Below are 12,531 nucleotides of genomic sequence, written 5' to 3' on the forward strand. Positions count from 1 at the left end.
TAAAGGATGATTACACGGAAAACAATTTATGTAATTATCATGCATGGTTATATAGGCATCAGTGTGGTGTCTGTGTTTGTACATGTTTTTGAATTAGGGCCAATTTGATGCTCATTATACCATAGAGGTTATGTGATTGAATAAAATCAGAATTTCTAAATAAAATAAAAAAACTATTCAAACAAAATTTTAACAAAAAGCAACAACAACTGATTATTGGGTTGTAGACAAGTATTAATGTTTTTGTATTAATGCAAGATATCATGTACATACAGTATGTAACAGAAAATTATTTCTGAATTCAGAAAATGTATTTCTGAAAGACAAGACAAAAATGCATAAAAATTATAAAGCGCCTTCACAGCGCCTGGGATCAAACAGCAATCTTTTGGCTAACAGCAAAGGGTCTTTACAGGTACGTAAAACTACACATGGCTAATATGCTATGTGATTATACAAATGAGTCACAGTTTCTACATGCATCCCATATCTTGGTGTGTGTATTTAACTCCAACTTTTGAAGAACTGTTTGAAGAGGACAGATTCACGGCCTTGAGGAAGAATTTCCACCTAAGGATAAGAGAAAAAGTGGATGACTGGCAAAAGATGCCCAATGATATCATAGTTCTGTAACTGAGAGCAGAACTTAACAAAATTCTTACTTATTGTACCTGTGTTCTCATCCTGGGATAGTTCATTTCTGTAATAAACTCATCTGCCACCTTCAGAGCACCTCTCTTCTCCTCTGCATTTGCTCCATTCCCTGTCAATCAATAAATAAAGCAATGACTTTTACTGTGGGGCTTTTTCAGTATCTCTCTCTCCCTCTCTCTCTCTCCCTCTCACTCTCTCTCTCTCTCTCACGCACACACACACACACTCACACACACACACACACACACACACAGATCACCTTTCCAAACATAGATCTTTCCATTAGATCCATTGTCCAGTATGAAGCAGTCATCTTTTCCCAACAGCTCTTGACTGAAAGGTCCTCTATCACACAGTTTTATCAAAGTCATTTGGCCTGTTGCATTAGACACCTGAGAGAGAGAGAGAGAGAGAGAGAGAGAGAGAGAGAGAGAGAATTAAAGGATATTCCTCTTTTCCCTATTATGAATTAAATTTGAACCCTAATACATTCTTGGCAAAATTCAGCTGTGGGAACATTGAGACATTTATTTATTTATTTATTACCGCTAGAAAACATGACAGAGATCATGTTATCAACAATCACTACATAACAAAAAAGATTAGGGGAGGTGGTATCAATGCCTGACCTTGTAAAGGGAAGCAGAATTAGAGATATCTGCTTCAGCATCTTCCTCTGTTGTGCTGTCTTTCAGTGCCGGGATTGGACCAAGCACCTGTCAAGTAGATACAGAGATGCTGTTAACTTCTATACTTATGCATTAACAATGGAGTCCAAAAGCTTGAGACCACTAGTCCCACTATTAAATGCTTCTGTTTTGCATTCTTTTCAAATGTAATAAAAATAATTTCAATGTGGTCCCAAACTTTTGGACCCCACTGTGTGTGTAATGTAAATGATGTTTGCTCTTAGAAATTTTGCATATATGTACGAAGAGTCCCATCTCTGTCTATGGTGGAAGTATATGAGTGTCAGTGTTTGTGTGTGTGTGTTTGTGTTACCTGAACCATCTCTAGTGGTTCCTCTCCCTCTGTCACATCAATAATGTGAGCTTTTCCATTCCTCTCTGTGTCTCTGATCAGCATCGCAATCTCACGGACCTTCTGTCGCTCAAACACGTTTGCTTTGGAACCACTCCATGCGAATATGGTCTGAGAATACAAAAGCATTATTACATCCTCTCACCTAATAACTATATTTAATATACATTTACTATGGTGGCCTAGCTGTGCACAGCATAACGAAATATGCCACAACACAATGGAAAAAAAACGCAAACACCACAACACATCAAAATAAAGCCACAACACAAAAGAATGAACAGCGGCAGTTCTGACTCGATTCAGGCGAGATCATGATTTCATTCAATCTTAATTCTGCTGTGTTATGGTGTAATGTTGTTGTTTTGTGGCTTAATTTGGTTGTATTGTGATTGATTTCAGTCGTAATGTGGCTTTTCTGTTGTGTTTTGGCTTATTTCCGTTGTGTTGTGGCTTTTCTGTTGTGTTGTGGCTTAATTTTGTTGTGCTGTGGTTTATTTCCATTGTGTTGTGGCTTCTCTTTTGTGTTTTGGCTTATTTCTGTTGTGTTGTGGATTTTCTGTTGTGTTGTGGCTTATTTCCATTGTGTTTTGTCTTAATTTTGTTGTTTTGTGGCTTAATGTAGTTGTGTTGTGGTTTCATTCCATTGTGTTTAGGCTTTTCTGTTGTGTTGTGGTTTATTTCTGTTGTATTGTGGCTTTTCTGTTGTGTTTTGGTTTATTTACATTGTGTTATGGTTTAATTTTGTTGTGCTGTGGTTTATTTCCGTTGTGTTGTGGCTTAATTTAGTTGTGTTGGGGTTTATTTCCATTGTGATATGCCTTTTCTGTTGTGTTTTGTCTTATTTCTGCTGTGTTGTGGCTTTTCTGTTGTGTTGTGGCTTATTTCCTTTGTGTTGTGGCTTAATTATGTTGTGCTGTGGTTTATTTCCGTTGTGTAGGGGCTTTTCTGTTTTGTGTTTTGACTTATTTCCATTGTGTTGTGGCTTAGTTCCGTTGTGTTGTGGCATTTCTGTTGTGCTTTGACTTATTTCTGTGGTGTTGTGGCTTTTCTGTTGTATATTGGCTTATTTACATTGTGTTGTTGCTTTTCTTTTGTGTTGTGGCTTATTTATATTGTGTTATGGTTTAATTTGGTTGTGCTGTGGTTTATTTCAGTTGTGTTGTGGCATTTCTGTTTTGTGTTTTGGCTTATTTCCGTTGTGTTGTGGCGTTTCTGTTGTGTTGTGGTTTAGTTCCGTTGTGTTGTGGCATTTCTGTTGTGTTTTGACTTATTTCTGTTGTGTTGTGGCTTTTCTGTTGTATATTGGCTTATTTACATTGTGTTGTTGCTTTTCTTTTGTGTTGTGGCTTATTTATATTGTGTTATGGTTTAATTTAGTTGTGCTGTGGTATATTTCAGTTGTGATGTGGCTTTTCTGTTGTGTTTTGGCTTATTTATTTTGTGTTGTGGTTTATTTCTGTTGTGTTGTGGCTTTTCTGTTATGTTGTGGCTTCATTTTGTTGTTTTGTGGTTTAATTTTGTTGTGTTGTGGTTTATTTCCATTGTGTTTTGGCTTTTCTGTTGTGTTTTGGTTTATTTACATTGTGTTATGGTTTAATTGTGTTGTGCTGTGGTTTATTTCCGTTGTGATGTGGCTTTTCTTTTGTGTTGTGACTTGTGTTGTGGTTTATTTATATTGTGTTATGGTTTAATTGTGCTGTGCTGTGGTTTATTTCCGTTGTGTTGTGGCATTTCTGATTTTTGTTTTGGCTTATTTCAGTTGTGTTGTGGCTTTTCTGTTGTGTTTGGGCTTATTTACATTGTGTTATGGTTTAATTGTGTTGTGCTGTGGTTTATTTCAGTTGTGTTGTAGCTTTTCTTTTGTGTTGTGGTTTATTTACATTGTGTTATAGTTTAATTTTGTTTTTGCTGTGGTTTATTTCCATTCTGTTGTGGCTTAATTTAGTTGTGCTGTGGTTTATTTCTGTTGTGTTGTGGCTTTTCTGTTTTGTGTTTTGGCTTATTTCCATTGTGTTGTGGCTTTTCTTTTGGGTTGTAGTTTATTTATATTGTGTTGTGGCTTTTCTGTTAAGTTTTGGCTTATTGCTGTTGTAGCTTTTCTGTTGTGTTGTGGTTTTTTGCTGTGTTTTGGCTTATTTCTGTTGTGTTGTGGATTTTTATATGTGTTGTGGCTTTTTTGCTGTGTTTTGTCTTATTTCCATTGTGTTGGGGCTTTTCTGTTGTGTTGTGGTTTATATCCATTGTGTTGTGGCTTTTCTCTTGTGTTGTGGTTTATTTACATTGTGTTATGGTTTAATTTTGTTGTGCTGTGGTTTATTTCCGTTGTGTTGTGGCTTAATTTAGTTGTGCTGGGGTTTATTTCCATTGTGATATGCCTTTTCTGTTGTGTTATGGCTTATTTATGTTGTGTTGTGGCTTTTCTGTTATGTTGTGGCTTATTTGTGTTGTGGCTTAATTTTGTTGTTTTATGGCTTAATTTTCTGTGTTGTGGTTTAATTCCGTTGTGTTTTGGCTTTTCTATTGTGTTGTGGTTGATTTCCATTGTGATGTGGCTTTTCTGTTGTGGTGTGGTTTATTTCCATTGTGTTGTGGCATTTCTGTTTTGTGTTTTGGCTTATTTCCATTGTGTTGTGGCTTTTCTTTTGTGTTGTAGTTTATTTATAATGTGTTGTGGCTTTTCTGTTAAGTTTTGACTTATTGCCGTTGTAATGTGGAGTTTCATTTGTGTTGTGGCTTTTTTGCTGTGTTTTGGCTTATTTCAGTTGTGTTGGGGCTTTTCTGTTGTGTTGTCGATTATATCCATTGTGTTGTGGTTTATTTCAGTTGTGTTGTGGCTTTTCTGTTGTGTTTGGGTTTATTTCTGTTGTGATGTGGCTATTCTTTTGTGATGTGGCTTTTCTTTTGTGTTGTGGTTTATTTATATTGTGTTATGGTTTAATTGTGTTGTGCTGTGGTTTTTTTCCGTTGTGTTGTGGCATTTCTGTTTTGTGTTGTAGTTTATTTATATTGTGTTGTGGCTTTTCTGTTAAGTTTTGGCTTATTGCTGTTGTGTTGTGGAGTTTCATTTGTATTGTGGCTTTTTTGCGGTGTTTGGCTTATTTCCGTTGTGTTGTGGCTTTTCTCTTGTGTTGTGGTTTATTTACATTGTGTTATGGTTTGATTTTGTTGTGTTGTGGTTTATTTCCGTTGTGTTGTGGCTTAATTTGGTTGTGCTGGAGTTTATTTCCATTGTGATATGCCTTTTCTGTTGTGTTTTGGCTTTATTCTGTTGTGTTTTGGTTTATTTCTGTTGTGCTGTGGCTTAATTTTGTTGTTTTATGGATTAATTTTTGCTCAGGGTCCCCATGGTCCCCAGGTCCTCAGGGTCCCAATGGTGTCTCCTACTCCTACAGGACATGCTCTCCCAGGCCCAGGGGCAGCTTTGGCACCCTAACCCGGGGCTGTACAACATGCATGTTTGGCCTCTGGGTGGGAGCCATCAGAGAGTCTGGGGCAAGAGGTTCTAACAATGTTGCAGGCGGCGAGAGCCCCTTCCACAGTGGTGCTCAATGCTGGCCGCTGGGAAAGGTTCAATCGCTGGTGCCAATCTAAGGATTTCAACCCAGTCTCATGTGACGTGTCCTCAGTTCTGTCCATTCTTCAGTCCCTTTTGGAAGGGGGTCTTAAGGAATCGACCTTGATGGGGTATGTGACAGCCATCTCTGATTGCCATGACCTTACTGATGGCTTGTCGGTCAGTTCGCAGCCTATTATAGGCCGGTTCCTGAAAGGCGCCCGGAGATTGTGCCCTTCACGTTCACATATGATCCCCTCATGGGATTTGCAGATTGTATTGGAGGCCCTGACAAGGCCCCCATTTGAGCCCTTGTCCTCCCAATTTAGAGCTTCTCTCTCTGAAGACAGCGTTCTTTCTGGCTATTGCATCAGCGATGTGTGTAAGTGAGTTGCATGCCTTCTCTGTGCACCCAGCGTGCTTGAGACTTGGGGGAGAGGATGGGGCCATCTCAATCTTTCCAAACCATGCATTATTGCCCAAGGTCCTGCCTCGTTCATATGTGTCTAGGCCTTTGATTCTGGAACGCTTTTACGCACCTCCTCACGTCACGGAGGAAGCAGCCCAGTTGCACCAAAATTGCCCAGTCCGAGCCCTGAGAAGGTATATAGCTGATACTCAGTCCATAAGGCAGACAGATCAGCCATTTGTTTGCTATGGAGAGTCAGCACTGGGCCAGGCTGCGTCAAAACAGCGGCTGGCCCACTGGGTGGTTAGGGCTATTGAGATGGCATATAGCAGCGCGGGTGTGCCTCCACCCACTGGGGTAGTAGCACCCTCCACCAGAGGGATGGCTGCCTCCTGGGCATTGTTCAAAGGTGTGTCTTTAGAGAAGGTCTGTGCAGCAGTAGGCTGGACTTCCTCACTTACATTTGGCCAGTTTTATCCACTGAATGTGGCTTCCTCTGTTGCTGCCTCTGTACTGCAGGCAGGGGAGGTCTAAATAGGTCCCTAAACACTTTGGCTCTTTCAAGGTGTAAATACCTGGTGGTTGGTTTGCTGTTTAGTCTTTAGTTCCTGGGACTGGTGTTCACTTCGGTTATGGCTTGATGACAGATTGTTCAATAAAGGATCGAGTTTAACTCCCATCTGTCTCCTGTTGTTATTGCCCGACCACATTCCCCTCCTGACTTTGTGGTACACTGTTGACCCATATGGTGGCATGTTGACCGCAATGAAATAGAACGGGGGGTTACGTAGGTAACCAAGTTTCTATGAATAAGGTCAACACACCACACGATGTGGCTACTCGGGGACTGGGTGGTGCCAGTCGGCAAAATAAGAGACTGCACCGGCAGTATCGCACCTGTATTTGTAGGGGTTGATTTGCACACAGGTGGAGCGCATTTAATTTGATATATGGCCTCCTGACAACTCACCCTCTAGCGGGGTTGACCCATATGGTGACGTGTTGACCTTATTCATAGAACCTTGGTTACCTACGTAACCCCCCCGTTTAATTTTTTTTTGTGCTGTGGTTTATTTCTGTTGTGGTTTAATTATTTGTGCTGTGGTTTATTTCTGTTGTGGATTAATTTTGTTGTGCTGTGGTTTATTTACTATGTGTTTTCAACTTTTATTTGCTTTGCTAATTTTGTTGTGTTGTGCACCCCTAGGCCACCATAATAAACTGAAAATTAGCCACACCCTTAACACAGGACCTACAGTACACTGAAAAAAATTTTAACCTAAAAAATGTGCTTTATGTGGTAACATCTAAATGAATTGGTTCGATTAGAAATAGCTCTTTAAGATAACAAATGCAGGTTACCACTTTTACAGCAGGGGGTCAGGAATTTGCTGGTTAGCAGGTCCCTGTTAGCCCCTGCTGGTAGATGCTGGAACTACACCACCCAATAGCAAACGCATGTTTCTCCATTGACTGCCGTTCAAAATTAACCTTGTTTTATAACGAAATAAATAAAATAAAAATCCAAGAAACATTTCAATCTAAATGTTTTCATTAAATTATATTACATCTTCATCTGGTGACGGATTGTTTTTGAATCGCTCTTAAAAGCGTGAAATTGATTGATATTTTTCCCTAACTATTCCCATTGACGAGTGATCATTCACGTGATTCCCGATTCCGGAACTGAGTGCCTATGAGCATAGATGGCAACCTCCATTTCGCAAGCTTTCTGGGAACCCTGTAATAGCTAAGCACAGCCATAGAGATGAATTGGGATGCTAACAGATAGCTTTCTTGAGGTATTTTATAGCTTCATATTTTTTAAATTGGCCCTTTCCGTTTTTGACATTCACATACACAGTACATTCACACCTCTCCCAGGTCCAGTATGAAACAGTCTCCCTTGTTGAAGCTCCCCCAGCTAAGCTCCACCTCTCTGGCTCTGATGTTTTTCTTTCCTTTGACCTGATACAGATGAGTAACTGGGCCAATCCTGGATCTGGCACTGTTGAATCCGGACTCCACCCCTCCCTCCTGAATAGAGGAAGAAACTTGTGTGATCATGTTAATACAGTGTACAATCTTTCATCCTTCGCCTTTTTTTGTTGTTTTCTTTCTATTGTGCCATGGCAAAATGCAGTAACTAAACAATTTTTAAAAATTTGAGTTATGACTAAATTCAGGGCTCTTAGACTAATATCTGTCCCATGATGGATGGGTTTGTCTTTATTATACTTCAATTCAGAGAAAATGGAGTGAGACTATTTTATAATCCACATTTGGCTGGACAATCAAATAACTTAAACACCATTTTTTCTCAGTTTCAGTGTTGGTGCAGCTACTGCGTTTTTGCTTTGTAAGGCAGTATTACTGTTCCCCCCTCTCTCTCACCTTGTAGCTGACTCCTTTCGGAAAGAGTCCCATGAACTCATGTGACTCGTAGCCTTGCACCTGTCGGTGTTGTACTGGCTCTCCACCCAAGTAGCTGTCTAGCTGAGTGGCAAGTATGGCACAAGCACCCTGCTCATCCCGAGACGACTTCTCACCTTGATAATCAGTAAGAAACAAAAGGATTGGAGTACAGAAACACTTCACTGGTCCTTGGTTTTTCCAGTCCTCAGTTTACACAAGCATCGTTACTGGTCCTCACACTGCACCATTCCAATGTTAAAATACCTGTATATAAATGGCACCTGAGGAACCTCTTTTACTTAAAGGGATAGTTCACCCAAAAATGAAAATTCTCATAATTTACTCAACCTAATGCCATCCTGTTTATGACTTTATTTCTTCTGCTGAACACAAACGTAGATTTTTAGAAGAATATTTCAGCTCTGTAGGTCCTCACAATGCAAGTGAATGGGTACCAAATTTTGAAGCTCCAAAAGCACATAAAGGCAGCATAAAAGTAATCCACAAGACTTCAGTGGTTAAGTCCATGTCTTCAGAAGCAATATGATAAGTGTGGCTGAGAAACAGATCAATATTTAAGTCCTTTTTCACATAAATCTTCACTTCAACAATCTCCTACTTTTGTTTTTGGCGATTCACATTATTCATGCATATCGCAACCTACTGTACAGGGAGGAGAATTAATAGTGAAAAAAGACTTAAATTTCTCACCCACACCTATCATATCACTTCTGAAGATATATATTTAACAACTGAAGTCATATGGATACTAATACTAATGCTGCCTACTGTATATGTGCTTTGTGGAGCTTCCAAATTTTGGTACCCATTCACTTGCATTGTGAGGACCTACAGAGCGGAGATATTCTTCTAAAAATATTTGTTGGTGTTCAGGAGAAGAAAGTCATACACATCTGGAATGACATGAGGTTGAGTAAATTATAAGAGAATTTTCATTTTTGGGTGAACTATCGCTTTAAAGGGACACTCTTTTATATTGTTCCAAACCCTGATGACTTTTTTTCTTCCGTGAAAAACAAAAGGATAATTTAGGCAGAATGTAAGCCTCAGTCACCATTCACTTTCATTGTATGGAAAAAAAAAAAAAATGCAATGAAAGTAAATCATGACTGATGCTAATACCTCCTTTTTTTGTCCCACCAAAGAGAGATTGTCATATCACTTTGGAACAACATCATAGAGTAAATGATGACAATTTTCATTTTAGGGAGAACTATTCCATTAATCAGTATGCTATTTTAGTGTAGAAAAGTTGATGTTGCAAGTACAACTTCATAATACATGATGGTAAATAGATGATATAATAAATCTGTACTAGTTAGATATCCCAAAACAGCGCATACAACTAACATTCTGCAGTTTAGGGATCCACAATCACACAAACTCTACACACCCATCCACATGTGCAGGTCACTCCCATCCTTTCCCCGGTTGCTGAGCACAATGTATGCATCTCCATTGTAGAAGATACCCTGCTGTGATGGGTCAAGAAGAACAGCCTTCATTTTCTCCACCCTCCAGATCCACAACCCTGGCTCTCGCACCTCGTAGGTAAACTGGCTTGTCGCTACCCGCAGATTAAGCATCTTACAGAGCGCAAGAAAGAGAAAGAGAGAGGAGTGTGTGTAAATGGAGTTCTAGGGACTGGTGGGGCTGTGTTATGAGAAAGTCAGCAGGTGAAGAGAGGAGGAGGAGGTGAAATAAGAAAAGGGAGAATGAAGCGAGGAGAAGGCAAAAGTGGATGAGAGACAGAGCGAGAGAGAGCGATAGATACAGTGTGTATACAAGGAAAATAGACAAAGCGATAGAGAGAACAGTAATTAAGAAGATGTAAATAAAAAGGGGAATGACATAAGAAGGAAGAGATATTATAGATATTCTAGTTGAGTATTGTAGTTGAAGAATGGTCAAGAGAATGAAGGTACATTTAAATGCAGGATATTTGGATGAGAAAGACAGAATGAAAGTAAGAAAGATGGTTAAGGGAGGGAGATAGTGGGAATAAAGGAAAGAGAAAGTAGAAATATGGAAAAATGATGTGTGATGGAGTGGATGAAAGAGAGAAAGAGCAGTAGACAGTGCAACAGAGCAAGGATGTTGGGGCAAGCCTGATCCAGACAGCAAAGGCAGGAACCCTTAAGGTCATGGGTCAGATATGGAAGCAGAGCCTGAGATTGCATGCTCCATTAGAGACACACAATGGGAAGGCCGAGGGAAGATGAGAGCAGAGAGATCAAATATAACAGAGCTGTAAAATGAGATGCAATAGTACCACACATAAAATTCATAAGGCCAACTATTGCACATCCATTCAAGACACACGGGTACATACAACCAGCCACACACACCAAAGGCAGACAGACATATCAACAGAAGTTGTTCTCCCCCAGTCAATGCGTTTACACTGATTCACATGATAATCACATTAGCCGATCAGATGTGAAGTCACAAACAGAAGCAAACCACATGAGAGTGACACATCGTCCAACTGTGACTGATCTCACATGATCGATGATAAAATATCCAAAAGGTTAACACAAGTAAAATCAGGATGTAAAAGACAGCCATCTTTAGATACATTTAGATGAGAATGAGAGGACTGCCATCTTTCCTATCAAATTATTGTCTGTGCACAGGGTTGGGGAGTAATGGAATACATGTTACAGGATTACGTATTTAAAATACAAAATATAAGTAACTGTATTCCACTACAGTTACAAATTAAATCATTGGTTATTAGAATACAGTTACATTCAAAAAGTATTTTGATTACTAAAGAGATTACTTTGCATTTTATTGTCATTTGTTTCATTTAATATTTAGTCCTTTCAGATGGAAAACATTTATACATATAAATGATGCGATCCAAAGTGCATTTGAACATCGGTGAAACACTTTCTTATGATGTGTTACATTCATACGAGCAGACAGAGAAGAAAGTTTGAAGTAAGTTTGGAGCAGAAGAAATAGAAATAAACCTTGTGTAAACTGTCAGCTTTACGTTAAGCTAAAATGCTATTTCTAGTCATTTTACATGCACGTTACCAGACCATTTTTTATCAAGAAAATTCACGTTGGATTATAATTTCTTTTTTCTAGTAAGACCTTTGATATTAGGGCAAAAATAGTATCCTTGATAATTTTTGTATTGTTTTCCTGTAAAAATATCTAAAAATCCTTAAAAAAAGATCAATTTGATTTATCTTGTTTTAGAAACAACACTGCGTAAGATATTTAGGTTTTTCAGAGAATGTATTTTTAACTTGTTTATTTTGTCTTACTGTACTGGCAGAGTTTTTATAGTCAAAACAAGTGAAAAAAAATCTACCAGTGCTGAAGAAGTAATCCAAAGTATTTAGAATACGTTACTGACCTTGAGTAATCTAATGAAATACGTTACAAATTACATTTTACAGCATGTATTCTGTAATCTGTAGTGGAATACATTTCAAAAGTAACCCTCCCAACCCTGTCCGTGCAAATATAAGCCTGTATCATTATGAAGCATGCAGTGTTGCAGTTTCTACACCACCTTCTTTCAGTTCCCTATTTCCACAAACAAATCTAATTAAACAAGATTCTATTTTTTAGATGTTTTTTTTTTTTCTTTTTTCTTAAAGATTTCATTTAGACTGGCTGGATTTTGAAGGCAGATGCAGGTTAACCTTGGACATGGACCAATAGGTTTTGATGGATAAAGGCTTTCAACATTGTCATCTTCAAACGTTTGATCTTTGATTCTGAAGACAAGTAATAAAAAGACATAGTGTGATAAAATATTTACAAAAGTAAGGAAATGAATCTGAAGACTGGTAATAAAAAGAAACAGAATAGTGTGAGGTCGCATAAAGGAAACCACAGGATTTTTTCTATTAAGGGAGTAAGTCACAATTGAATAAAAGCAGAATGAGAGAGAATACTGTCCTGAAAACTAAGATAGACTAATTTACGCATGTGCACCAGAACAAATCAATCTAATAGAACAACAGAAGTATCCTAAGAAATTATATTACAAGTCAGTGTGACGTAATATTAAGATATATATGATTTATATAGTTTAAATAATTTTGCCAATTAATTAATTTATTGTTAAGTAGCCACAACAAGAAATTTCAGTCAGTTTCCTCTAAAACGGAACCTACCTTTACGAAATAGTCTTTGTTGATGTCAGTCCAACTCCAGACAGCTCTTACATGTAATAGTTGCCTAAACAGTTTTGTCTACTGCCTATACAGTTGAGTGACTTGCCCCATACTGTAACTTCCTGCCATTTTCCCCTCAATAACTTAAAAAAAAAAAAAAAGGGCTGGGCACAGTTATTGAGGCATACAAACCAAATGATTAGCCGCAGGGAGATTCTGATCATCATCTCACATCTGTTGTGACCACACTGTAAACAAACACTTTTTGACTAAACAAGCAACATGACCCATTA

At 38.4% G+C, this 12,531-nt stretch overlaps 1 protein-coding gene across 2 annotated transcripts; it reads right to left on the reverse strand.

Moving 5' to 3' along the window:
* Positions 1 to 213: 213 nt before the first annotated feature.
* Positions 214 to 12,373, reverse strand: LOC127427741 (macrophage-capping protein-like). Of its 2 annotated transcripts, none has more exons than XM_051675534.1 (9): positions 12,239 to 12,373; positions 9,490 to 9,682; positions 8,055 to 8,209; positions 7,536 to 7,697; positions 1,657 to 1,806; positions 1,284 to 1,370; positions 914 to 1,046; positions 672 to 763; positions 214 to 570 (listed from the first exon to the last, which is right to left on the reverse strand). In XM_051675534.1, exons 2-9 carry the CDS (start codon positions 9,680 to 9,682, stop codon positions 505 to 507), a joined length of 1,038 nt encoding a protein of 345 aa, XP_051531494.1. In that variant the 5' UTR covers positions 12,239 to 12,373; the 3' UTR covers positions 214 to 504. The 2 variants fall into 2 exon arrangements, with proteins under 2 accessions (XP_051531494.1, XP_051531501.1); XM_051675541.1 differs by having other exon boundaries at positions 663 to 763.
* Positions 12,374 to 12,531: the final 158 nt, after the last annotated feature.

This window comes from Myxocyprinus asiaticus, chromosome 3 (genome assembly GCF_019703515.2).
Source record: "Myxocyprinus asiaticus isolate MX2 ecotype Aquarium Trade chromosome 3, UBuf_Myxa_2, whole genome shotgun sequence".
In the NCBI taxonomy this organism is placed as follows: domain Eukaryota; kingdom Metazoa; phylum Chordata; class Actinopteri; order Cypriniformes; family Catostomidae; genus Myxocyprinus; species Myxocyprinus asiaticus.

Coding starts and splice junctions, on each gene's coding strand:
- LOC127427741 (XM_051675534.1), bottom strand. CDS start 9,682: ATGCTTAATCTGCGGGTAGCGACAAGCCAGTTTACCTACGAGGTGCGA. Junction 1,047..1,283: donor ATTCTGCTTCCCTTTACAAG/GTCAGGCATTGA, acceptor TCTCTCTCTCAG/GTGTCTAATGCAACAGGCCA. Junction 571..671: donor ATCCCAGGATGAGAACACAG/GTACAATAAGTA, acceptor TCTTATCCTTAG/GTGGAAATTCTTCCTCAAGG.